The 26,325-nt window shown below is 48.2% G+C and overlaps 2 protein-coding genes and 1 long non-coding RNA gene across 7 annotated transcripts in view; 1 reads left to right on the top strand and 2 right to left on the bottom strand.

Moving 5' to 3' along the window:
- The window catches only part of DTX4 (deltex E3 ubiquitin ligase 4), a 36,688-nt gene extending 20,200 nt beyond the window's left edge, over positions 1-16,488 (top strand). For 2 of the 5 annotated variants that reach the window (XM_025879481.2, XM_025879480.2), the window contains exons 7-9: positions 2,873-3,034; positions 7,789-7,878; positions 12,721-16,488. In XM_025879481.2, the coding sequence (XP_025735266.2) occupies positions 2,873-3,034; positions 7,789-7,878; positions 12,721-12,954 (486 nt within the window). In that variant the 3' untranslated portion in view covers positions 12,955-16,488. The remainder of the gene's footprint in view (positions 1-2,872; positions 3,035-7,788; positions 7,879-12,720) is intronic. The other 3 variants (XR_012381800.1, XR_012381799.1, XR_012381798.1) reach the window with 3 other exon arrangements.
- Positions 4,080-24,092, bottom strand: LOC141374710 (uncharacterized). The gene is made up of 3 exons (XR_012381801.1): positions 23,805-24,092; positions 22,978-23,052; positions 4,080-4,252 (listed from the first exon to the last, which is right to left on the bottom strand). It is a non-coding gene; the product is annotated as an uncharacterized lncRNA (long non-coding RNA).
- On the bottom strand, positions 18,854-21,335 carry MPEG1 (macrophage expressed 1). The gene has a single exon (XM_025879479.2). It carries the CDS (start codon positions 21,138-21,140, stop codon positions 18,987-18,989), a length of 2,154 nt encoding a protein of 717 aa, XP_025735264.2. The 5' UTR covers positions 21,141-21,335; the 3' UTR covers positions 18,854-18,986.
- Positions 24,093-26,325: the final 2,233 nt, after the last annotated feature.

The following is a 26,325-nucleotide window of genomic DNA, read 5'->3' as shown; positions in this document are numbered from 1 at the left end:
GACTTCCAGTCCCTGAGGGGCTCTTTTGGGGGGGGTGTCCATGACAATGGGCCTGTGGGGGTGTTCATTACTACCAGTGTAGATGGATTTCCCTAATTACTTGTTCTTCTCCAGGGCTAGTGATTTTCGTTACAATTCATTTTCTTTCTTTTTTTTTTCTTCAAGATTTTATTTATTTATTTGACAGAGAGATAGAGAGCACAAGTAGGCAGAGAGGCAGGCAGAGGGAGAGGGAGAAGCAGGCACCCCGCTGAGCAGGGAGCCCGACGCGGGGCTCGATCCCGGGACCCGGGGATCATGACCTGAGCCGAAGGCAGACGCCCAACCGACTGAGCCACCCAGGCGCCCCTACAATTCATTTTCTTTGGACAATTTCAAAACACCCTCAGAAGCATTAGGGACTGTTGCCAAAGTATTCCTGGTAGGCCTCTGAAGCTCCCTGTTGGAGGAGGGGAGGGCCTTTTGTGGTGCTTGTCTTGTCCATCATTGATGGTGGAGTGGTATTCCTCCAGGAAGCTGGTTCCCAGGAATCTGGGAGACTCCTTAGATGACAACTCTCTCCTTACACTGTCCGAGCTTTCATGAAGCCACTGACTTTTCTCAAGTTCTTTGCTGTGCTGGGAATAACCATCACTCCCTTATCTCCATGAATTCAAATCCTACTTGCTTCTCCAGACCCAGCTTGGATCGCATCAGAGTCTGAGATTTCCCTGATATCCGCAGCTGCTTACTCATCCCCCCGCCCCCAAAAGAGTCTGGCTTTTGGAGAGTGCTCTGGACTTCTTTTGCTGTGGGAAAAAGTAGAGGCAAGAGAGGCGGTGGACCCAAGCTGAAACCCTGGCTTAGCAACTGAATGACCTTGGGCCAGATTCTCAGTCTCTCTGAGATTTCATTTTCCATCTGGAAATGGAGATAAAACAACATCTACTTTACAGGGTATTATTACCATTATTATTCAATTTGATATCTCCTTGATATGATAGCTGTAATTTTTTCCCCTTCATCTTTATATAGCCCTGTGATTTAAGTTCCCATAGTGCTGACCTTGGGATCTTTCTTGTCTCAGAGAGCTCACACTCAGTCTCTGATGGATGATGCCTGTCTGGTCTGGTGCTCACTTTTCTGACCCTCAGTTAAAAGGTTTCACTGGGATTTTGCGTTTTAAGAGGTTATTTCGGATTTAAAGGGGTTTTTAGCACATTCATTCCACTTTTGGTGTCTGTTTTCAAGAATAATCTAGCACCTCTTTGTATTTATTTCCTGAGTGCTTCAGAAATATGTCTCAAGACACTATCCTTCATTCTTTTTGCACTACTTTGAAGCATGCATTTTAAATTTTCTTTGCACAGAAGAGGGAACAAAAGGGCCCAGAGACAAATGAAGTGATTCACCTCCAAGGTCATGAAGCAAGTTAAGGCGAGAGCAGAGAGCAGGACCCTGGGCTTTTGACCCCAAGCCTTGGGTTCCTATCCATCGATCACGTGAAGGAACCTTCTCCATCACCCTGAATACAAGTTATTCGTTTAAATTCATAGAGCTTCCACTGAAAAGTCCCCAGATAGCTCCGCAGAGGATCTCTGCCCTCCTGAGGTGGTGCAGACGTCCTGGAGTGCTCCGGCCCCTGTTGTGCCACAGCCCTTTCTGCACACACTGCTCCTTGCTCACATCTTCCTTCTCACCCACTCTCTTCTGGAAAGCCTAGGAACAAGGCTCCTCCCACCCATGCAGTTCCCGCCTCGCTGGGCCCCGCTGTGAAGCCAGGGTCCCTTATATCTCTGCATCTGGAGTCTGGCCCTGCACCCCAACACAGCCACCGAGGTGCAGTGCGGAGCTGGGGTGTTTACACACACCTGCTGGGACCCTGGCCTTCAACTGTGCTGTGCCTCAGTTTTCCTCTCTGTCAAAGAGACTCATTTTTAAGACTAATAGTAATAATAAGGCTAATATTCTTTTTCAGCCACTATCAGGTGAGCCTGAATGAAACAAGATGTAAACTCTGTTGTAAGGTTTAAAATGCTATAACTAAGGACTCATTCCCCCCTTCACTGCATGTGCAGAACTTATCCTCCCTCCTTCAAAGCCAATTCACAGCTCTTCTTCAGGGATCATTTTCTTAAAAGTCAGCTTCATCTACTCCGGCACATGGCACCCACTTTCTCTTTTCAGAGCAGTGGTTTGCAAACCTCTACCAGCATTAGACTCGCCACAGAGATCATAAAAGCACGAATAACATTTAGATACACCACTTCATGGTATGCAAGACTTCCCGTGGGTTATCTAATTTAATCCTTCCAACAACCCGGTGAGATAGATACTATTATTTTCCTTGTTCTGTGGGAAAAAAAAAAATAACAAAACAAAAAACAGAAACAAGACTCAGAGAAGTTAATTAATTTGCTCAAAGTCACACAGCAGGGTAGATGGCAGGGCTGAGAATCAAATCCAGGTGGTTTGACTTCAGAGTTCTTACTCTTAACTGCTATGTTCTGTAGCTAACCCCCCACCCCCACCCAGTCCAACTCGGTGTCCTGGGGTGGGGTCCAGGCATCTTTCTTTCTAGCAAACTCCTCAGGGGTTGTGAGGCTTGGCAGTTCGGCAGTGGCTGCTCCCTGGTGCTTTGTTGTCTGCCCCCCTCATCTGGTACTTAGCGGGTAAATAATGATTTAACCTGCCCCCGTGAGCTGGTCTCCCTTTCAAGGGTGGGGTCTCTCTTACATGTCCCTTAGCAGGGAGCTGAGTTGTGGAATTTACTTGTTTGGGTGCATTTCGTTCCCCTGGCCCTTTATCTTCGTTTCCTTCCAGCGTTAGGTGGGGAGGGAGGTTGTTACCAAAACTGATTCCCAATGTGGCTGTTCCGGCCTTGTCCCCTCAGGATGGGAGTCTGCAGTGTCCAACCTGTAAGACCATTTATGGAGTGAAGACAGGCACCCAGCCTCCGGGGAAGATGGAGTACCACCTCATCCCTCACTCCCTGCCTGGCCACCCCGACTGCAAAACCATCCGGATCATCTACAGCATCCCTCCCGGCATTCAGGTGAGCTCACTCTCAAGCCACTGGCTATTTTTTTTTTTTTTTTTGTTTACACATGTTGGCAGGAAATATGTGTGTCTTAATCTGTTCAGGCGGCTGTAACAAAATACCATAGACTGGGTGGCTTTTAAACAACAGGAATTTATTTCTCGCAGTTCTGGAGGCTGGGAAGTCCAAGGTCAAGGTGCTGACAGATTCACTGTGTGGTAAGGGCCTGCCTCCTAGTTCATAGATGTCTTTTCGCCATAACCTCATGGCAGGTGGGGCCAGGGAGCTCTCTGGGGTCTTTTTCATGAGGGAGGGTTCCTTTCTGATCCCATTCAGGAGGGTTCACCTTATCACACACCGCCCCCTCCCCCGCCACCAAGGCCCCACCTCCAAATACCGTCACCTTGGGGTTAGATTTCAACCCATTAATTTCGGAGGGACACAGACTTTCAGTCTATAGCACCCCATCGGCTTCCTGTCCTTGTGTGCAAGATGCGTTCTGTTCCAATAGTGCCCAAAGTCTTAACTCATCCCAGCATCAACTCAAAAGTCTAAATCCGAGGTCTGGCCTACAGACCATGTAGATCAGAGGCGGGAGAGACCCCAGGTGCAAGTTCCTCTCCAGCTGGGAACGTGCGAAACCGAACAGTTTATGTGGTGGAGCCCCCACAAACAGGTGCCCTTGTAAAAGAGTCCCCAGGGACCCCCCCCTCCCCTGGCCTCATCGAGGCCACAGGGAGAAGACGGGATCTGTGAACCAGGAAGGGGGCACCCGCTAGACACTGGATCTGCTGGCCAGCCTCCAGAATGGTGAGAAACACACTTGTGTTGTTTAAGCCACCCTGCCTGCGGCATTTGGTTGCAGCAGCCCGAGAGGGCCAAGATAATTTTATACTATGAAAGGTTTCCTTTCTCCCATCGACACGGTCTCAGCCCCTGCCCCTGACCTTCCACCATTATTCTGACTTTCTTACGTGTCCCCCAGCTTTCTCTCTGCCTGCGCAGCGAAGATTCTTTCTGCGCCACCCATGCGCACCCAGAACATGACATATTAGACACACCGTTCTGCACCCTGCATTTTTCAATTAACAACATAGTCTGTAGATCTTCCCATGTCAGTATATCTTCCTTGTTCCTTCTTAGCTCTGGGTGATAATCCATCGTGTAAGTGTACCATAGTTTATATTCAACAGTCTCCATTTGACGGGCATATGGATTGTTTCCAGTCTTTTACTACAACAAATAATGCTGAAGTGAATAACCTTGTATGCCTGTGAGCGTATCTGTAGAATAATTTTCCAGAAGTAGAATTTCTTTGTCAAATGGCATTTGCATTTAATATTTGATAGATGTTCCTTGGCTTTGATTTGGGGGAGGGGCATTTCTCTCCTCTTTTAATTCTTTGAAAGGCAGTCCTAAGGAACAAATTGAACAGTATTCCTGCCAGTAAATACAAATGCGTTCCTTCCTTCACACATTGAAGCTTTTCCAAAATGATCTAGGGTACTTATTGGATTCATTTATTGGGCAAATATTTATTAGTTTATCCTTCCTTCCTCCCTCCTCCTTGCCTTCTTCCGTTTTGTCTCTTATTTTTTTTAAAGATTTTATTTATTTGGGAGAGCAAGAGAGAGAGAGAGAGCACGAGCAGGGGGAAGGGTAGAGGGCAAGGGAGAAGCAGACCTCCCACTGAGCAGGGAGCCCCCACACAGGGCTTGATCCCTCCCCGAGATCATGACTTGAGCCGAAGGCAGACGCTTAACCGACTGAGCCACCCAGGCGCCCCTGTCTCTTATTTAACAAATATTGGAAGATGGTTTATGGGCCAGGCACATTCTAGGTGCTGGAGAAACAATGGTGAACAAAACGGACAGTCCTTTCTCCCCTAATGTCCCCACTCTAGGGGGATGGGGAAGACTACACACAGATGCACAACCAAGGTACTTCCAACTAGTGGTAAGTCACATGGAAGAAATAAAACAGGGGGGGGTGATAGTCAGTAAAAGAAAAGAACTGAATAAAAAACATGGTTCTTCCCTGAGGGACTTACCAGCCAGTCAGGGGAAAATAAATACACATCACGAAACTATAGAGCAAAACACGGTGCGCACCATTGATGAAGGCTGTGGGAGGCCACACAGGGTCTCCAAAGTCTGGCAGACCTGCGTTCTGACTGCTGGTTGACTCCTTATTGGCTGGGACTTTGGACGATCCCTTGACCTTTCTGAGCTCGGTTTCTTTATCTGTATAGCTGGGAACCTCCTGTGCAGAGGGTTTGGAAGGCCAGGAGATAACATTTGTATGTGCACATTGTGGTATTGGGCACAGTGCTGAGGTGCTCAGTGCCTGGTCACTGGCATTATTGGAGTATGCTACTTACCAGGGTAAGGAAGAGGGCTTATGTCTGTCTATCTGGGAGGGTCGGAGGAGACCTTCTGGTGCAGGGCACATGGTAGTAGAGCCTGGAGAGCCATGAAGAAATGGAGAGATGTGTAGTGGGAGGACACAGCGGAGTTGTCGCGGAGAGGAAGTGGGGGTGTTGGAAGAGTTTAATTTGGGACTTATGACCTGCAGAGGTGGGGGATGGGAGGAGGACGCATGAAGGTTGGAGAAGACTAGACAAAGGAGGACTGTGGCCGGGCCGTGGAAGGGCGCCAGCGTGTGGAGGGCGATAACTTCACTCGCCAGGCTGGGGAGCGCTGAGAGGCTGCTGGGCATGACTAGCAGCATGGAAAGTTGTGCATTGGGAGTGCGGTTCAGGAAGGTGTGCTGGGCAGAAGAATGAGGGGTGATGACCTGATAGGCCAGTTAGGAGACCACTCTGGGTCATGGGGCCCGAACGCGGGAGGCGCTGGCAACAAGGGAGAGCGAATTATGGTTGGATGCGGGGGCCGCCGAGACTTCTGCAGTGACTGGAGGCAGCCAGTTTGGATGGTAGGGACATGACTGACAATATGGGAGTCGGGAGAAACGGCCGACGGCCCCGTGGTGGCAAGTAGAACAGACTGAAGTGGGCGAGGATCGCGGCAGTGCAACTCTTTTGCAGGAGGTGCTTTTCTCAGCCTCCGGGACGGAAGAACGGACAGGTGGCACTAGGGGGTAGAGGGGCCCCAAGCCTGTGTCAGGGGAAATGCATCTCTCTGCGGTCAGGACAGCCGCCCCGTAGACCCACCCCTGAACATCCGCAGCAGGACACCAGGGCCACGTCTGTCCCTGTCCCCAGAGACTCCCAGAGACTGCACGGGCTTGGGCTTCCATGAGGAGTCGAGAACTTGGAACTCCGCCTTCAGAGAGTGATTCCCTGGGGGAGAAACTCTGATCCAGGGGAAGCCCAGAGTCGTGACTGTTCCGCTTAGTGACAGGCCGGAAGCAGGCAACCCTGCTGGGTCGGTGCCAGGCCGGCGTCTGTGTTGGCTGCACCCCGGGCACGTCCCAGGCGGGCGAGGCGCGGGTAGAGCCGTGGTGGGAACCGGCCCTTCCGTCGGGCAGCCTGGCCGACAAACAGCCGTGGCCGTGAGCGTGTTGTAAATGTGGAGTGGTTTCACATGAATACGGGATTCAGGGCTGTCAGGTCCCGCATCTCCAAGCATCCCCAAGAAGACGGTGTTGCGGCTCTCAGCCCACAGGGACCTTTCCCTTCGCCGATATTGCACTTAACGCTGTTCAGTTTGCCAAATGATAGATGATCTACCATGCTATTAAAAATTTTCTTAAATCACAGGATTTTAACATCAATTTGGAACCACCATCCATTATAAAACAAAAAAGCAAAAAAGATCCCCAAAGTCTGTGTTTTCTTGCAGTTTTGGTGTTCGTGCATTCATTCACTTTTTTTCAGCCAGAACTCATTTAACCATTTGTGTGAGAGCTTATGCGAGGAGCTGCATGGAATTATCATTATTATATTGGTTTCATCTAGAAGGGATTTTTCAAGGGGTTCCACAGACCCTCACGGGTCAGAGAAGCTCAGAAATTACAGGCAGACATTTGTGTGTGGGCGGGGACGGGTTGGGGGAAGTACGTGCAGCAGTACTGGGAGAAAATCCTGCCCTTTTCATGAGCTGCTCAGGGGGCCTGTGGACACGTTCTGGACCCTGATTACGAAGCCTGGCTTCTGGCTGAATTCTGCTTCAGTTTCTTTCCCACCCAGTGGCCCGAGACTGCTTGCCTAACTGGGGTCTTGGTGCACCCCACGTTCACTGCCGCTTTATTCACAATAGCCAAGACAGGGAGGAAACCTAAGTGTCCACCAGTGGATGAATGGATAAAGAAGGTGATCGCATGGCCCCTGGCTCAGAGGCACTTTTGTGATTCCGAGTAGTTTGGAGGTAAACCGTTCAATGTGCCCCAGGAAACCTGGGCTTAAGTTTTGGCAAAGCCATTGGAGAAGCCCAGTAACCTCTCTAGGCTGCAAGTTTTCCTCTTTTGTAAAACAAAAGAGCCTGCATAGCTGATGGATGATGAGGATGAACATTTACTGAGTTCTTACTATGCTCTGGGGCCAAACGCACTTAACATTCATATTCTCCCTATTTAACAGCCGGGGTACCCACATCCCAAGAGAGGGCTCCAGCCAACACCTCTGGGCAGCAGCAGCTCTGGGTCCAAACCCAGGTGAAACCGCTACTGTCACAGCTTTGGGATCTGTTCTCTGTCTAGACACTACGACCCTTATTATTGTCATCATTATTTGAATTAGTCATGGTCTGCACCCCTTCGTTAAAAATATTTTGAAAGCTGCCCTTCACTGTCTTTCTTTCTGCTTTCAGGGGCCAGAACACCCAAATCCTGGGAAGAGTTTCAGCGCCCGTGGCTTCCCACGACACTGCTACCTTCCGGACAGCGAGAAAGGGAGAAAAGTAAGAGCGGGCGTCTGGGTGGGGTGGAGGAGGATTTACTTCTGTGTCAGGGCCCCAAGTTTTGCTTCCTGCCATGCACAGGCTAAAAAGAGCAGGGTCTCTTTTTACTCTAGATGCACATGGTAACAAGGTCATATTTGAGTCAGCCATAGGTAAGGGTGGATAGGATTAGAATTTTTTTCTCTTGCAGGGTGGTGAGGGCAGGGCTTTTTTCTGTCCTGGATAATACTGGCAATAATTCATCTATTGTGGGGTCCTTTCTCTCAGGCTTTGCTGCTTAGCAGCTGGTCCTGGGACCAGCACCGGGGGCCACACCTAGAAGCTTGGTAGAAATGCAGAACCTTAGAACCTACTTCATTTTAACAAGATCCCAGATCAGATATCTGATAGCACATTAAAGCTTCAGAGGCGCTGCTCTGGGACAGGGATCTTAACTGGGGGGAGATTACTTTTTTATAGTGTACTTTTGTATTCTCTGACTGCCCCAAAAAGGCAGAGGGAAGAAATCACTGGGTTTCCGGATTCCCAGTGATTCATGGTCAGGCTTCAGTGCTTCTATAAATTGTAAAGTTAGAATAAAGTTTTTGTGTTCATTTCTCTGTGGCAAAGGCCAGAAAATCATTGGGTTTTTCTAAACCTTCCCTAACCTCAAAAAGGATAAGAACCGTCGATCTAGGGGGGTGTTGTGCACCTTGTGGGGTGCTAGGGCGCAGTGCTGGACAAGAGGTGGATTTTATTTTATTTTTTAAGATTTTATTTTATTTATTTGAGACAGAGAGAGTGAGAGAGAGGACGAGCAGCGGGAGGGGTGGGGCAGATAGAAAGGGAGAAGCAGACTCCCTGCTGAGCAGGGAGCCTGATGCAGGACTCGATCTCAGGACCCTGAGATTACGACCTGAGCCAAAGGTGGATACTTACTGACTGAGCCACTCAGGTGCCCCAAGAGGTGGATTTTAGCTAGCTCTCTCCAGGTCATGCTGTGTAACAAACAACCTCAGTCTCAGAGGCCAACTTCAACAAATGTTTATTTCTCATGCACTTTGCATGCCAGTGGCTGTAGCTTGTTTGCTGCTTGAGTCAGCTCAATCTGCTCCACTGGGCTCCATGTCCTGGAATCCGGCTTGAAGGAGCAGCCCTTCTGTGATCTATGCCCTTCCCGTGGAATGGGGCCGAGGACCAAGAGAAAATCCAAGTGGAATGGTACAATCCTACTCGAGTTGCCCCTGAAAGCTTGTTGCTCCTACTCACATTTCACCAGCCCTGGGCACTATACGAGCAATGGGGTCATGAACTGCCCACAAGTGGCTCTTTGGGTCCCATGGCAAAGGGTATGGATATGTTCTCCTTGTACAGAGAAAGCAGATCGTTTGGAACAATGAGAAAATCAACCACATCGTGAAGATGTGCCCAGTGCAGGATCCTCAGATTAGGAGTCAGGCTTAGTCCTGATACCTGATTGCCCTGAACAGGCACAAGTCGGTGCCTGAGCCCCAGATTGACAGTCCCAACTGCTGGCTAAACATGTCCACTGTGAAGTCCTACTGCTAAAACTTGAATCCTCTTGCCAAGAGCTGCTCCTCTTCCATGCCTCCTTCCCCACGTTAATGACATACCCAGGATCCTTGGGACCCAGATTGGACACGTTAGTGGACCCTTGCTCTGAACCACCACCCCACTTGGGGCATTTCCCCATGAACTGCCCACTAAACCACTTGACTCTTTTCTAATCCTGCCATTCCCAACCTAGTAAATCCTTTCATCTTTCACCTGCTACCAGGTTAAATATCCTGTTTTTTAAAAAAGTAGGCTCCATAAAAAAAAAAAGTAAAGCTCCTCGCCCAGTGTGGAGCCCAACGCAGGGCTAGAACTCACAACCCTGAGATCAAGACCTGAGCTGAGATCAGGTCAGATGCTTAACAGACTGAGTCACCCAGGCGCCCACAGGTTAGATATCCTAAAGCACGGTTTCTAGCATCAAGCTTTTTTGTTGAGAAGAAATAAAGTGGGAAAAAAAACCCAAAAATTGTTTTGATATCTTTCCCTTCCTTCTTTACAATGTACAACCTTCTCAGTTTGGCATATAAGACCTACAGCACGGGCGCCTGGGTGGCTCAGTTGGTTAAGCGACTGCCTTCGGCTCAGGTCATGGTCCTGGAGTCCCGGGATCGAGTCCCACATCGGGCTCCCTGCTCGGCGGGGAGTCTGCTTCTCCCTCTGACCCTCCCCCGTCTCATGTACTCTCTCTCTCTCTCATTCTCGCTCTCTCAAATAAATAAATAAATCTTAAAAAAAAAAAAAAAAAGACCTACAGCAGTGTGGGTCTAAACCTTCCCCTCATACTAATTCCTCGCCCTTATCCTTCATTTGTCGGCTGGTCCAGGGCCCTAACCTTGGGCTCTTGCACAGCAAGGTAATAAAGAACATGGATTTGGGAGCCAGACTGGCTTTGGTCTGAGTCCTAGTTTTGCAGTTTACCAGAAGTGGGGACTGGCATAAAGATTAACATTCTGAAGTCTTAGTTTCCGGATCTATAAAATAGTGGTGATCATTTCTATCTGCATGGACAGGATGTTGTAAAAATTAAATGAAAGTAGCATTTGTAAAATGCCCAGCATGGTGAAAACTATTGTTGTAATTACACACGCTTCAGCTCATATTTATTTACTGTGTCTACATGTCCTTTTCTACTGATATACAGTTGACCCTTAAATAACTCACGCGTCAGGGGAGCTGGTCCCCATTTCCCTGAAGTGGATATCCACATAAAACTTTTTTTTGAAAGATTTATTTATTTGCGGGGGGAGCAGAGAGGGAGTGGGGGGAGGGGCAGAGGGAAAGAACCCTCAAGCAGACTCTCCACTGAGCGTGGAGCCCTACACAGGGCTCCATCCCAGGATCCTGAGATCATGACCTGAGCCAAAATCAAGTCAGACAGTTAACTGCCTGAGCCACCCAGGGGCCCCTCCACATAAAGCTTTTTGACTACCCCAAAACTTAACCAGTGATAACCTTCCCCTTGACCAGAAGCCTTGCCGATAACATAGGCAGTCAATTAACACATATTTTGTATGGTATATGTATGACATGCTGTATTCTTACAATAAAGCAAGCTAGACAAAAAGAAATGTTAAGAAAACTGTAAGTGCTGTCCTGTAAAAGTTTTTATAGGACTGTAAAAAAAAAAAAAAAAGACCACATATAAGTGGACCTGAGCAGTTCAAACCCGTGTTGCTCAAGGGTTAACTGTATTCACACCCTCCTCTCCCTCCGATCCTCAGTGCAGAAGCATCTTCCTCCCTGAAGTCTATACAGATTCGCATCTGAGAGTCAACAGCGTAGTGATTCAGACCATGGACGGACAGTGAAGTCAGGCAGTCCTAAAGTAAAGTCCCCCTCTGCGCTTGCCTGGTGTATGACCAGGGCAAGTCTTATTCTGCTGAGCTTCTTCATCTGCAGAAAGGGGATTAATGAGAATACCTGTTGTATTTGATTGTCGTAACTACTACATGACCCAGTGCTTGCTACTTGTAAGTGAACACTCAGGGGAGCTCGATCATATTTCTAATGTATGCTATTGTTATTGCTGTAACAGTTATAATTACCCACCTCCAGCCCCTACCATGTTGATGGTAGTTCTTTTTTTTTTTTTTTTTTAAGATTTTACTTATTTATTTGACAGAGAGAGACGCAGCAAGAGAGGGAACACAAGCAGGGGGAGTGGGAGAGGGAGAAGCAGGCTTCCCGCGGAGCAGGGAGCCCGACGCGGGGCTCGATCCCAGGACCCTGAGATCATGACCTGAGCTGAAGGCAGATGCTTAACGACTGAGCCACCCAGGCGCCCCAGTGTTAATAAATCAAAAAAAAAAAAAAAAGAGAGAGAGAGAGAGAGAGAGAGCACAAGCACGGGGAGCAGCAGAGGGAAAAGCAGGCTCTCTGCTGAGCAGGGAACCCAATGTGGGGCTCGATCCCAGGACCCTGAGATCATGACCTGAGCCGAAGGCAGATGCTTAACTGACTAAGCCACCAGGTGTCCCAATACTTATTTATTTTTCATAGAGAGAGAGCAAGGGGAGGGGCAGAAGGAGAGGGAGAGAACAGATTCCCCTCTGAGCATGGAGCCCATCTCAGGGCTCAATCTCACGATCCTGAGATCATGACCCAAGCTGAAATCAAGAGTCGGACGCTCAACCGACTAAGTCACCTGGGTGCCCCCTGGTAGTTCTTTTTTGAATCCAGGGCATTTTCATCGGGTGCTTTCTTCATGCTGGATAGGATATTAGGCAGTTGTCTTACTCAACAACGATTTTTTTTTTTTTTAATTTCGCTGAATTAGAACATTCTGCAAGGCCTAACACCTCACTGGGCCTCACTTATGAAATAGAGACGATAATAGCCCCTGCCAGATCTGCCTCCAAGTGTGTTCGTGAGGACCAGGGGAGCAAATAAATATGAAATAGCCTGGTAGAGGTCACAGCACTTCAACCACGTCACTGGAGAACTACGGCACGTCTTTGGTAGCTAACATTTCTTGAGTAGCGTGTGCCAGTCTCTACTATGAAAACTCTGGTAACATTTAGCAGATCATAGCATTGCCATTTTGTAAGTAAGGAAATTAAGGCTCAGAGAGGTGACATCATTTGTCCAAGTTCCCACAGTTCACTGGTGACAGAACCAAGACTTGCGCCTCCCTGACTCCACACCCAAAGTCTTTCTATTCACTGTGCCGCTTGGGGCATCATGATGCAAGAAGAGGTGGACCTTTGGGAAGACTCTGCCATCCAAGGCATAGTCTTTGACCGGCACTAAGTGTCTGCCTTTGGTCTCCTGCCTTGACTCACTCAGGTGCTGAAGCTTCTGCTTGTGGCCTGGGATCGCCGCCTCATCTTTGCCATCGGCACCTCCAGCACCACGGGCGAGTCAGATACCGTCGTCTGGAACGAGGTCCACCACAAGACAGAGTTCGGCTCTAATCTCACAGGTCACGGCTACCCAGATGCCAATTACCTGGATAATGTGCTGGCTGAACTGGCTGCCCAGGGCATTTCTGAGGACAGCACTGCCCAGGAGAAGGATTGAGCTGGGCGGGGGGGGGGGAGTCTTTGGACCAGGAGGGGCCGTGGGGACCACAGGGCGGGAAGCGGGAGAATCAAGGTGGAAGTCGATGCCATGCCCTCCCGACTCTCATTTCCCCTTCTGTCCCCTCCCCCCCCCCCAGGCGGGGGGGGGGACAGGACATCCCCCATCCCTCCAGGCCACAGGGGGCAGCCAGAGTAAGGTGATGTCATTCATAAACCTCATCCACCACAAAGGGGACAAGGGATGAGGGCCATCCTCGGTCTGTTCCCATGGAGTTTTCGGTGCTGGGTAGGCAAGGAACCCCCCCACCCCCCTAAGTAGGGGGCATGGTCAGCACACTTAGGGTACGGACAGTGCACAGGCACTCCATACCCTGGCCTTGTGAAGCCTGAGGTTCAGTACCTCAGCTGGCTTCTTGCTGCTTCCACTCTCCTATGAGAGCGGAGTTTCTGCTTTTCTTTCCTTCTCTGGAGGCGAGGAGCTCTCACTGTGCAAGATTGGGGGGCAAAGGGGTGAACCGCTAAACTGCTGTGACATCAGAAATCGATGCCTCTGTGTACAGCGAGGAAGTACTTCTCGCCAAGAGGGTCAGGGAGGCAAAGGCTTCGGGGAGCACATTCAGCTCTCATAATAGTCCTTGGCTTCTCTGGGCCCTCCCTCCTCACATTTTTGACCTGTCCAAAGAGGCGTCTGGTTCTCTTGTGTGGATGGATGGACTCTGGGATTCCTCTCTGGGGTGGCATCCCATGATGTTTCCAGCCCCTCTCTGATCAGACCAGAGTCTGCATCCCACTTAGCATCTGAACTGTCCTCAGGGAGAGGAGCCCAAAGCCTTCTTCCCAACTCATCCCAGACCAGCTCAAAGATTCCATGAGTTTCATCAAGTCACTGTGAGTAGAGCCCACGCTGGGCTCTGTGCCGTCTGTGTATGTGCACGCATATGTGCGTGTGTGCATGTGCGCGTGTGTGCGTGTGCGCGTGTGCGCGTGTGCGCCACTGGGCCAGGTTGGTGGACAGTCCCACCTTGTTCTCCCATTCTGTTTTGCAAACTGTCAAACTCCAGTTCTGATGGGGACCAAACAATCAGGCTGTGGTTCCTTAACTTTCCTCACCCTTTGCAACCCATCCCATAGAAAACTTGGACCCAGATGGTAACGATCACGCATCTTGCCAGATGCCCCAAGGAACTGTGCTTGTGAAGAAGTGTAAGGTGAGGGCTGGACTGACCCCTTTTTATATCCCTTTCAAGACTGGATCTAACCAATTCATCCAGTCTTGTTTCTATGAGGGCTTTGATCTGTCTCCATGTACATTTGCTAATCAGAGCTCAGAGGTGGTGCTGGGCCCTTCATCTATTACAGATTGACCTAGAGCATGGAGGGAGACTTTTTAGCTCATTCCTAACAGGGTTGGGACCACATCATGGTCCAGTCCAACCTGCATTTGGGTTGTATCCCAAGACTCTGTCCCCTCTCCAGCATCCCTCTTGCTTTTCACTTCCCTTGAGGAATGAATTGGGGGTCAAGGAGGACAGAAGGGGGATCAAGAAGGGAAACCCGATTCTCCCTTGGAAAGTGGGTTCTTTGAACTATATGTTTGAGGGAAGTTCCTCTGGATACTAATTTGAATTTATATACCTCATGTTTTGGGGGTTTGACGTATATATATCCATATATATTTCATAATATTTGGAAAGTTTTTGATGCTAGAAAATGGAAACAAAAGAACCTTCAGAAATGGTACTTAAGTTAGAACCTGAAGCCAGGCTTTCCTGCGAACTGGCTCCGTAGCTGCTTGCTGTTCGCCCACAGCCGTTTTGACATTCATGTGGCCAGTGGGTTCCCCTGAGTGTCACCCAGTTCCTTGGGACATGCTGGTGCTGAGCCTTTCCTCATTCTCCAAATGGCTATCAGGATGCTAACTGGCTCCAGCAGAGGGAGCTCTGATAGGAGGAATGGTTCCTGGGACACCTTAGGTCCAGTTTCTCCCGTCAGCCGGCCGCCATCTTATCTCACCATTGGACCAGGACGTTGGACCTGAGTTCACTGCACCACAGGGCACAGTTTCCTGCCACAGTCAGGGAGGAAACATATGAACTCAGTGGAAGGGACATCACTGCGGTGTTTAATATCACCCTGTGCCCTCTGCCCGGCTACTGTGTACCAGAGATCATTGAAGAGCCTCACTGTAGACTTAGTACCATCTCCACCTTCAGCAGGAGACCCGGGTCAAGTGTCTGCTGAGCTTCTCACCCACGGGAATCAGGAAACAGATTGAGGGTCGGTGGGTAGAAACACACAGCTGTGGAGTAGGTGGGGAGAGGAAGAAAATACACTCTGACAACTGGCAGTGGTCAGCGGGGAAAGGCTGGTTTCCCTGCAGCAGGCAGAAGAAGGGGTGGGCGGGGCAGGGGACAGCTGAGCGAAGAAGGGAGAGGACTGAGGATGGACCAGGCAGGGAGCCAGGGGCAATACCACTTTGAGAGCAAGTCTTCATACCTTCAAGACTTCCCTGTCTAGGATGCTGACTATGTCTGCGCCCCGGGTCTCTTCCTCCCTGAGGATGCTCCATAGGCACGACCTCATCCTAATGCTGTTCTTCTGGGGGGCTTTCTAGGCAGAAGGGATCTTGAATCTCCTTTCTAACACTGTGCCAGGCAAGGCGGGGGTGTCCCTTTGCCCTTTCTCTGGGCCAGCCTGGAAAGGCACAGTCTCGGGCTCAGTGAGAACTCTGCCAGCAAGGGTCCTGAGCACCCACCCCTCCGACATAGGATGTTTTCCCACCACTGCTGTTCCCGCTGTGTCTCCTGGCCCGCGAGGGGAATCCCATGCCTTTCCTTTCATGCACCAGCAGCCTACTTTCTCCCTTCCTGAGTCTCCAGGGGTGACAAATGGGATTGAGGACAAACTCTGTCAGATGTGCATCCCTTAAAGGTTACTTGTGTATATGTGGTGGTGTGTGCCTTTGTGTTTCATACCCTTTCCTCTACCTTTTTTGTAAAACTTGGACTTCTCTGTGGTTTTACACTTGGTCAAAAGTACTCGTCCTGTTATTGCACTGTTGTGTGCATGAGAGAGTAGGGGGCAGGCCCCGTGTGGTACAAGAAAGGGCCCTGTCCCCTTTTCTTGTCTGTGATCACTGGCAATTGAGTGGGGGTTTTCTGGGAGAGGGAAGGTGAATGTCCTAATGTAAATCTTTGTAACTGGTGTGTTTTGAACTCCTTGGTGTTGCTCTGTGAGAGGACATCGCCACCTGGTGCTCATGAGGTGTATGTGCAGAACAATAAATGGCAAGTGAACAACCACAAATTGCTGTTAACCTTCTGCTTTTTACAGATGTGAGGCATTTGGGGCGCCTCCCCGACCTGTAAGCAACCACAAGCCCCAAGATGGGGTGGGGGAGTCCCTTTTCTCTTTTTCCCCCCCACATCTTTTCCACCCACACATTTGACCAAGGGACCCGGCTTGACTTCTTGTTCCTCTCAAGATCTAGACCGCGCGCACGGCCACGTTGGGGGAAATGTGAATCTATGTGGGAAACACCGCCTTAAAAAACAAGCATGTTTCTTAGTTTCCTCCACCTGACTACTATGTAGTGTATGTTTCAGTAATTTGCAGGCTGTTGTTTCTCAAATAAATACTTAGTATTAATCATCCCGACACTAACACGAACACAAGATGCAAATGCAAAGCTGCCCTGATCACCCAAACGTGTCTCTATTTCTGAGAGTCTAGAGAGTGTTGTTTTCGCGAAGCTGGGGTTCGTCTTCCCACAGAGCCCAGCCTGAGCTCCTGGGTCAAGGCAGCAGAGCCTGTGAAATTCCTGCTCTGGGTTCTGACTTTGCAAAATGACCTGAAAACTGCAAACTCCCGCATTTTCATTTCCTGTGGATGAGCAGTCAGACGGTGTGTTTCTTAAGTACACATTTTAATGCATACTTATGCATAATTTTGTTAGAAATGTAAGTTTGTGAAGAACTTTTATTTCAAAGGGCAGTTAGCATTAAAAGTCCGAGAGCCCTTAGCTGTACTTTGTCTCTCTCAGTCATCTTCAAGGAATTCACGGGGGAATTTGCAAAAAAAAAGTGGTTAGTTCAGCTGAAATTTACCCACAAAACCCCCAGAGGTTTAGGAGAATATTTTAATGCTTAAGTGGCAGGGTTCAGAGAGGAGGTTGCAGAAATCAGTGTTGGCAGCTGGGCAGTCGGGGATGAGTGTGAGTGTGAGTGAGTGTGAGTGTGAGCGTGAGACGAACGAGTAGCCTCCTTCCCATCCTCCCACAGGCTGGGATGCTGCAGGCTCCTCAGAAGGATTTATGTAAGCCTAAACTCGTGATTGTGAATGTTAACGAGGTGAGGACAGATTATCCTTCATAAAAATTAACTCATTCGTGGCATCTGATTCAGTGAGGAGATATGTAACTATTAAAAATGTTGTAGAGAAGGGGCGCCTGGCTGGCTCAGTGTGTAGAGCATGTGACACTTGATCCCAAGGTTTGTGAGTTCAAGCCCCACGTCAGGAGTAGAATTTACTTAATAAAAAAAATTTTTTTTAATGTCGTGGAGAAGTATTAATAGACTCACCTTAATCATTACAATTCGGTGAGGCTGGTATAAAAATTGGGCCAAGCCTCCCACCTAAAAAAAAAAAAAAAAAAAGGAAGAAAAAAGAAAGAAAGAAAGTTGCGCAAAGCCCCAAATGCCAGGAAATACTCATGCATCCTGCTGCGTGCCTGAGGGAGGTCAGCCTGGAACTGAAATAAATGTATCACAAATGGTGTCGGATGCCTTTTTTGTTTCATTTAAAAACATAGATTTGATCATGTCAGGCCCTTTTCTGCTGGGGGAAAAAAAAGACAAAGGTAGGGTACATAATTGGTAGGTTCTTCTCTATTTTGTTTTAGGGAGGAAATAATACTTAGGTGTGGGCTTACTTTGTCTCCTGCCCCTAGAAAAATGCAGACTTCTTGTTGGAATGTGGGGTGTGGGGAGAGGGTGGGGGTGTGTGTGCACACACGTGTTTGGAGTATGTGTGTATGTTTGGGGGGTGTTCGGAGGGTGCACACCTGTGTGTTTGGGGGGGGTGTACACGTGATGCGAGGACAGAAGGGGGAAGGGCCCCTCGTGGACGAAGCAGGCCCCTCTGTTACCCCTCTGGTAACAGAGCCCAGGAAACTGTAATGCTTGTTCTACCCCAATCTGCAGCTCCATAAGCCAGGGAGGTGGTTAAGGGTAACCAGTTTACCCTGAGTGCCAGGATCTTGTCCAGTTCTCACCCTTTTTTTAACTTATGCCTTGTCTCCAAACCATCCCTTCTCTCTTGACCTCCTAATAGAAGATTGTAAGTTAAAATATTTTTTTGAGGACTTTATGACAGTCTGAAGTCCAAGAGTGACCTGGTCTGAGTGAGTCTGGATTGTGGCTGGAAGGCTGGAAAACGTGGACTTAGTAGAGACAACATCTTGCTGTTCAGATGAGCTTGAGAGGACCCCGTCCATCAGTACAGAGCCCTCAACGGTGAAAATCAGTGGCTAGGCGGGACTTCCCGTATCTTCTGGTGGAAATTTCAGCCTCCAGGAGCATGAACTCCAGAGAGATTTTTAAAAAATCAAAACAGTAGGAGGGTTAACACTTACAGACAGAAAGTCTTACAGCTCGTGAACTGGAAACCGTGGCCAATCTCAGATTAAATGCATGGTCTCCAAATCCAAAGGTCAACACGCTCCCCCCTCTCTTTTCTCACGTATGTATTCAGGTGAAGATAATCAACGATGCACACAGAGAAAAGATACCCCCTTCGTGTTTTAGCCCCCATGATGACTTTGGCTTAAAAAGTCACGTTGGCTCTCCTACCCCACCCCAACCCTGTCCACGCAGCTCTGTTCACTTCATGGCCGGGAGCCCTAAGGAAGTCACAAAGTTATACCTGCTTTTTCTTGCACCTGCCACGCCAGTCCTCAAGAAGGCGGAAGTGAAGAGTGAAGGGATGAAAGGCATGCTTGCAGAGACGAGAGAGATGTTTCCTGGGAGAGATTTAGGCCGGATTCTGCTCCTGCTCTTGGTCAGGGGCGCCCCCCGTCTCTGCAGAGCCCGCTGCCAAACTCTGCCTCTCGTCCCCCAATGCCTGGTAGCCCCTCTTCTTGTACTTCCGGGTGCCATAGATGGCCAGGGCAATGGCGGCTGCCAGGACAGTGGTGACCCCCATTGTGACCCCAGCTGCTGCCCCTCCCGAAAGACCACTGCCGTCCCCGCGGATGACCCTCATGGCCCTGCGCAGCTCTAACGGCTCCCCCAGCCTCCACTGGTGGGTCTGGGAGTCTTTAATCCAGGAACTTGCCGTCTCGCTATTTGTCACGATGACAGTGTTGGTGGCAGCCTGACTCATGAGGGGTGGCGTGGTGTAAGGTGGGAGCCTGGCAGGGGGCAGAGCCCCTCCTGTGAAAAGCCCAGCCTTGACACAGTAGGACACTTGGCATCCATCACTGATGAGGGCCAGGTGTTGGCTGAAGCCCCCAGGACACTTTTTTAGAGAAGGTGCCCCTAAATCTTCGGCTATGGCAGAATTTACCAAGGGGTTTCCGACTGCACAGCTAAAGAACCCACCAAAGGGGACGGAAAACTTATATCCCAACTCATAGTCCTGAGAGGCACATACCTTGAGGTTTTCAAAAAGTCTCAGTAGAAAATAGCCAGCCGGGCAGGACTGTGCATTTGTCAAAGGGTTTATGCTCTTACCAGTGAAGAGGCCCCCGAAAAGCAGTCCTGAGTTTTCTGGTATTTGGCCACTCGCCACGCACCAAAAAGCCCTAAATTCAGCCTTTGCCACCCGGAACACATCTTCACACACCGTCTTGCAGAAGATGAGGAGGGTGCACCTCCGTTGACACTCCAGGTGGTTGTAACCTTCCTCGTGGATCTGGGACAGCAGGCGGACTGGGGAGTAGCCAGAGGGGCAGGAGAAATCACCAGTGAGGGGATTCTTCTGCTCCAAGTTTTGGCAGAGCTGGGCAACCTCCTTCCCTGACAGCTGGGTGCATTCCTGATAAACTCCTCCGAAGGAGAAATTGGTCATTTTCCCCTCGCAAGAGCCATCATCAGTGTTGGCCTGAAAATTGAAGTTGGGCGAATTGACATCTGTGCATCCAGGGTAGGTGTTGAATGTGTAATAGTGCCTCACGGCAGCCTCCACCGTCCGGGACAACTTCTTCACCAAGGGCCCTGGCAACTCAGGCAACATGTCAGGGTTGATGAAGAAATGTAGAGGCAGGCCATCGCGGTCTATGGCCACCAGGTTGTTGGTGATGTTCTGCTGCCAGGCCTGGAGGGTGATGCCTGGGTAAAAAGGAACCCCTCCGATGCTTCGCACCCTGGAGTTGGTTCGGTTTGAGAGATAGCTCTTGGTGAGGGCACTCTGCGACGTGTAGTTCTCCTCAAATTTGTAGTTCACGACGTTCATGAAGGCAATCCCAGCAGATGCGGTCACAGCACTGTGACTGCTCTGGCTGTCCTGTAAGAATGAGGATCTGATGTGGTCCTCCTGGATGAGAGCAGCTCCAGCATCCACACTGGTGATGATGTGGGTGCCATAGTTGAGGACCAGAAGCTCTGCCAGGTAGGTGGCCATCCGCGTCTGGTTGTTCTCCAGGCGGTCAGAGATGTCCATGAGCTCCTTCTTAAACTTCCAGCTTAGTTCTGAAGCTAAGTTGATTTTGACCGTGTAGATCAGGTTTCTTACCTGAACCCGTGTAGTTATAGCTTGGTCTTTCACTTGAAGGGTCTTCATCTTCTGGAAATCAGAGGAGAATTTGCCATTGACCTTGGAATAGAGGGAAAGCTCCAAGTTGATAGAGAAGGAGGTGCTGCTCTGGTAATTCACCCAGGACTCCAGGATTTCGGAGTTCATCTCTAGGTTGCTCTGTTTCTGGGCGATGCTGACAATTTCATCGGGGATGATGTACTGTCCATCCTCCGTGGTCCTGCAGCTCCTGTAAGTCAGGTCCATCACCCGTCCCATGTCCACATTCCGCAGGTTATCCCAGCCCCCTCCGGGTAAAACTTCTAGAACAGGTAGTTTTAACGCATTCTTGCATTTTTGAAATCCAGCCTCATTTGTCTCTCCCAAAGGCTTGTCCGTTTTAGCCCACACTACTACTGCCCAGAAGAGGATAGCACCCCTGAGGCTGTTCATGGCTCAGACAGCCCCAGCCACACGCCAGCCCTAAGTCGCAGCCAGAGAGCTTGGTGCAAACTGAACAGATGGGAAAGAAGGCAGCTGCTGAGACAAACACATACAACGGTTCTAAAGCCACCAGTTCCTCTTTAGGCTAATCTAATTGCCAAATAAGGAAATGGAAGTCTATCGGAGTACTAGGGCCCATCAGGACTTTGAAGAAAATCATGTTGTACTAGATATGCAAACGCAGCCCCATATCCTGAACAGGTAACTCCCCTAATGCCCCACCACCACCCCCCAGCCCCAGGCTAGTGACTGCAGCAGCAGTGGGCTCTCAGAAAAAGGGCGACCGCATGTCTTAACTGCTTCCTTCACGGGAGATTTCTGGCTTTGAAAGAAAGTTTGGTTTCATGTTTTGCTCTGATGTTTCAAATTTTCCTTGACGTCTCTCTCCTGGGACTCTAGTATCGGTTTCCTTTTACTGTAAAATGCAGAGGTGAATGGCAACATCAGCGTTGCTGAGACACCCCGCCTCCACCTTACCTAGGCTCGCGGTAGGTCAAGGCCAAGGCCTGGGTTCCCATTCACCTGAGGGGGAGGGCGGTTCACACACGAGAAAGGAGTGAAAATCTTGGACACAAGTCCTGTGGAGTTTCACTGTCACAAGCCTAATAGTCCAGGCTTTGGAGGTGCCATTACCTGAGACAGAGCTGTAGAGACCTGAAGAGGACTCGGTTTTGCTACATGCTGGAAACCTCAGTGTGTACTGTCCTCAGCATTCAGAGTGAAAGCAAGTGATCCGCACACTGTGTTGTTTCCTTCCATGTAGAAATGTTTAAGCAAAGAGAAAATCCACGCTCTAATCTAGATTTTGATTGATGCAAAGCAGACAGTGGCCAAGGAATATTTGTGTTTGTATATACACACTTATACATCCTCTGTGTGTGTGTGTGTGTGTGTGTGTGTACACAGTTGGCAATAAGTGGGTACCTGCTGTTACATCTTTAATTTTTTGTTCTGCTGCTAAGTTCATGTACTCAGTATAGGTGCGTAAAAAAGAATGTGCCTCTTTATTACTCGTTCTTTTAAAGCAACAATTCATTTGTTCTATCGTTAGGAGAACATAATTTCATGAATTTCCTTCTGCGCCTATTAGACCCTGTAATTTGGAAGAGTGTTTCCAGACCCATTGATCTAGTACAGGATTCATCAAAGCCCAGCTCCATCACCTCTTTAAGACCACTAGGGAGCATCTTAGTACATTCAGTGGTAGCCAAATAATCCAAAGCAATTAACGAAGCTCCCAATGGTACCCTCAGGGCCCCCCAAATCTTACCACGAACCAGATGCAGTGCTGAGGCTGAAAACATCATGTTTCAGTTTACAGGTATCATGACACTATCCCCTGATGCAACCTGGGAAAAGTTTTCAGGGACTTGAACGGCGGCATATGGCCCCTGATGCAGTGACAGGTGTTTTCAGATAGAAATAGACCAGTTGTCCAGGTTCACAGGTGGAACTCACTCTTATTAAAACCTTGGTGATGTTCTGGGTTTATTCATGGCTCGGTTATGATGCGTGGAGGAATCTATTTATATCGGGGAGGGATTAATGTATAAGCCAGTGTCCAGTTTATATTTGGCCAGAGAAGCAAGCCTGTGCACAGGATGTCCTGGCTAATTTATAAATGAGTTAGTTATAAATTTGTAGCTCAGTAGAGTGATTCGACCACTAGAAAAATTAGAAGTTGGTGCCCTCGAGTACTTACAATAAGTCTATTAAAATCCCCACACACTCCTTGTCAGACTGTCGCAGGGCTAGTTCATCATCATGAGAAAACTCTCATACTTACCCGGTTTTGGAGACATGCTGACAGTTTCGTACTTTTTGTTTACTTGGTAACAGATCCTGTTGCATTCTCACTCTTCTGCAATGAGAATAAAAGCAAGGCAAATATAGACCATTCTCTATGCAGGTGTTACTACGTCTCTGAACGCACGCAATTGTCCTGTTGTTTGGATAGTCTTCTTCATTTTTACCGTAGCAAAAAGTGGAAAAACAGCTAACAGAGCCAGCAGGAGTGAAATTATATTGCATCCATATGACAAAATATTTTACAGCCATCATAACTATATTTGCTTTATTTTATCTTTTTTTTAATCTGGTAATTAGGTTTTTTTTAATTTTTATTTTTTTAATATTATATTCAGTTAGCCAACATATAGTACATCATTAGTTTTTGATGTGGTGTTCAGTGATTCATTAGCTGTGTATAGCACTGGGTGTTATACATAACTGTATTTTCAAAAAATTTTACTAGCATAAGAAATTCTTATGCCATAATGTTAAGTGACAAAAGCATGATAGACACAGTGTGATCTCCACCATGTACACATATATATCACAAGAGAGCTATACACCAACTCATTGACAGCGATGGTACCCAGCTAGTAGGTTTTATAGATGATTTAAATTTTTCCCTCTCACTTTCGTATATTTTTGGAGTTTTCAACAAGGAGCATATCTTTACTCATCTGACACATTTTTAGTGAGAATCTACTAAGTGGCAAACACAGGGATGGGTATGGAATAATCATCGCCTTTGTACTCAGGAAAATAAGCAATGAAAATGCATTTTAAACACAAAAGAAACAAATTATTTTTGGAATTTCCATATACCTGAAATGATGTGAAGCCTGCAATTGCTGTGTTCAAGGAAGTTCTCTTTTCTATTCACGGAGAAACAATGCAAAGAGAAGTGTAGAATGATGGGAATTCCAGCACAACTTAAATTTGCGTGCTACCGGCAGGACTTGCTGCTCATGGCGGTCAGGCATGAGGAAGTGGCCATGAGACCTTGACTATGGGGGGCGGTCACACATTCCTTTCCTGCTTTTTTCTGCTCACTGGCAACTTCCTCTGCTTTTTCTCGTGCTGAAATGCATATGCAATCGCAGAAACTCTCCAGATGGCTACTCTCAAAGGGCCTAAAAACCCGAATGTTGGTCTCTAAAAGAAAAAGGCCACTTTTATGCAAAAGATATACCTCAGTGCTGCAGAAGTGATTTCACTTCCTCCAGAAAGAGGCAAGAGGGAAGTCCCACGTCTGCTTTCTTTCTCAGTTTGAGCACGTGCAACCTTCTAAGCCAAACCATGATTCACATCTGAGGTGCAGTTCTGTGTGGGCTTGGGGCAGGTCTAGCTGTTTCCTACTTCTGCGTATCACCTGCGGTCTGACACGGGCAGGAAACCCTGGCTGTGTTTGCGGGGACCAATCCCTTTCTTATTTTTAGCAGGAATCCAGGAAACCAGCCAAATGGTTGCAAAATGGGTTGAGGAACGATGTCTTTTAGAGATTCTGGAATAAACTTGGTTCTGGAAAATCCAGGAGGTATCAGTTAACAAAGTGACCACATTTTCTTTTCTTGAAGAGCTGATTGCTAAGCTGATGTTTGGAGAGCCGCTTTGCCAAGCCCTTCCCCTCTGAGACTGTTCTTCCTTCCAGGATTGTTTGCATTCTGACCCCAAAAATAAGAACACTATGGTTCCTTGAGTCCTTTTAACCTTGGTAAAAACAGAAGGCCCATGTGAAATGCCGCATATTCCCACTGGAAGCTAGGTCAGGATTTGCCAACCTGTGCCATTTTTCTTCTTTTCTTGGTTAACACTTTTCCCTCCCCTCTTCCTCCCAATTTTGCTAATGCTGTTTCTCCTCATCCACTATTCCCTTTCTGTTCCTTTTTTTCTCTTTGCCATTTCCACCTGTAGGTTTGAGGGACACAGTCTGTGGTGTAAGGTGACATTTTCACTGCAGTAAAGAAGAAACAATCACTGACTCTTTAGGCTGCACTTCCTTATTCCACGTTATGGCAGACATCACTCATCAGTCATACCATTCATTCCTGCTGAGCTCTGAGGCTGCCTCCGTACCCTTTCCAGCACAGTTCTCCAGGACATTCTAATGAAAGCCTGATTCATCCACCCATTAAATAAATACTTATTTTTTTAAATTTAAATTCAGTTAGCCAACATATAGTACATCATTAGTTTCAGAAGTAGAGTTCAGTAATTCATCAGTTGTGTATCATACCCAGTGCTCATCATGTCATGTGCCCTCCTTAATGCCCATCACCCAGTTACCCCATCCCCCCAACCCACCTCCCTAAATACTTATTAAGCATCTATTATTTGTTGGGCACCCATTGTAGGTGCCATATTTGGATTAGCCAATACCAAATTTAATGCTCTTTTAAGAGTCTGGGTGACTGAGTGAGCCCTCAGAGCTCCTTTCGTTTTCCATCTCCTCTCCAATCTAAGCTCTGCGGAGACAGAGCAGTTAGGACCAACCCATGCCCCTTCCCCATCTGCCTTCGGGGTTCCTAATGACATCAGTCTAATATGAAGAGTGCTTCTTGTATTCTCCTTCAGCTGAAAGCAGCTTCACATGAAGGGCTTTGTACACAACAGGACTGGAAATACAGTGGGATTCCTCTATGTCCTTGATTCTCGGTCCCCACATCTTTCCTGTCATGTAACTTCCTCTCTGAAGAATAGCTGAACAAAAGAATTGACTGAGTGGCATTTGACCTCTCTGGGTCAACTGCTGGCAGATTTCATATTTCTATATTTGTTTCATTATTGGGTAACAAAACAGTCTAACATTCAATCTTTCCCTCTTTAACCACAGGATCTTCAGATGGGACTTTGAATAGAGATATTTTTCTTTCTACCTGAAATAATCATGAATAGGTTAAGGTAAAACAAGCAAATTAGGTGAGGTGGTTCTTCCAGAATTATCTGGAGTTGGGAGCTTTGGGTCCTCCACTGAAATATTCCTATTGTCTCAGGAGTGCCTGGGTGGCTCAGTGGGTTGAGCTTCCAGCTCTTGTTTTTGGCTGGGGTCATGATCTCAAGCTTATGGGATTGAGACCTGCACTGGGCTCCTTGCTCAGCGGGGGGTCTACTTGAGATTCTCCCTCTCCTTCTGCCCCTCCCCCAGTTGTGAACTCTCTTGTTTGCTCACTCTCTCTAAAATAAATAAATCCTTTAAAAAAGATATTCCTATTGTCTCTGCTTTTTTTGGTGATCTAAATGTGACATTAACAGCATGGGCTGTGTTGTGGGTCTATTCAGTCTCTAGATTTTGTTCTGCTTAGTATAGTAACTCAAAATATCTTAAGTCTGGACTGATAAACATGGA

This window comes from Callorhinus ursinus, unplaced genomic scaffold, assembly GCF_003265705.2.
Source record: "Callorhinus ursinus isolate GAN/ISIS: 27379988/994484 unplaced genomic scaffold, GSC_fseal_2.0 scaffold21, whole genome shotgun sequence".
NCBI classification, from domain to species: Eukaryota; Metazoa; Chordata; class Mammalia; order Carnivora; family Otariidae; genus Callorhinus; species Callorhinus ursinus.
This window is presented reverse-complemented; position numbering and strand designations above follow the sequence as displayed.

Excerpts from the sequence above, each read along its gene's own strand:
- MPEG1 (XM_025879479.2), bottom strand. The coding sequence starts at position 21,140 with ATGAACAGCCTCAGGGGTGCTATCCTCTTCTGGGCAGTAGTAGTGTGG.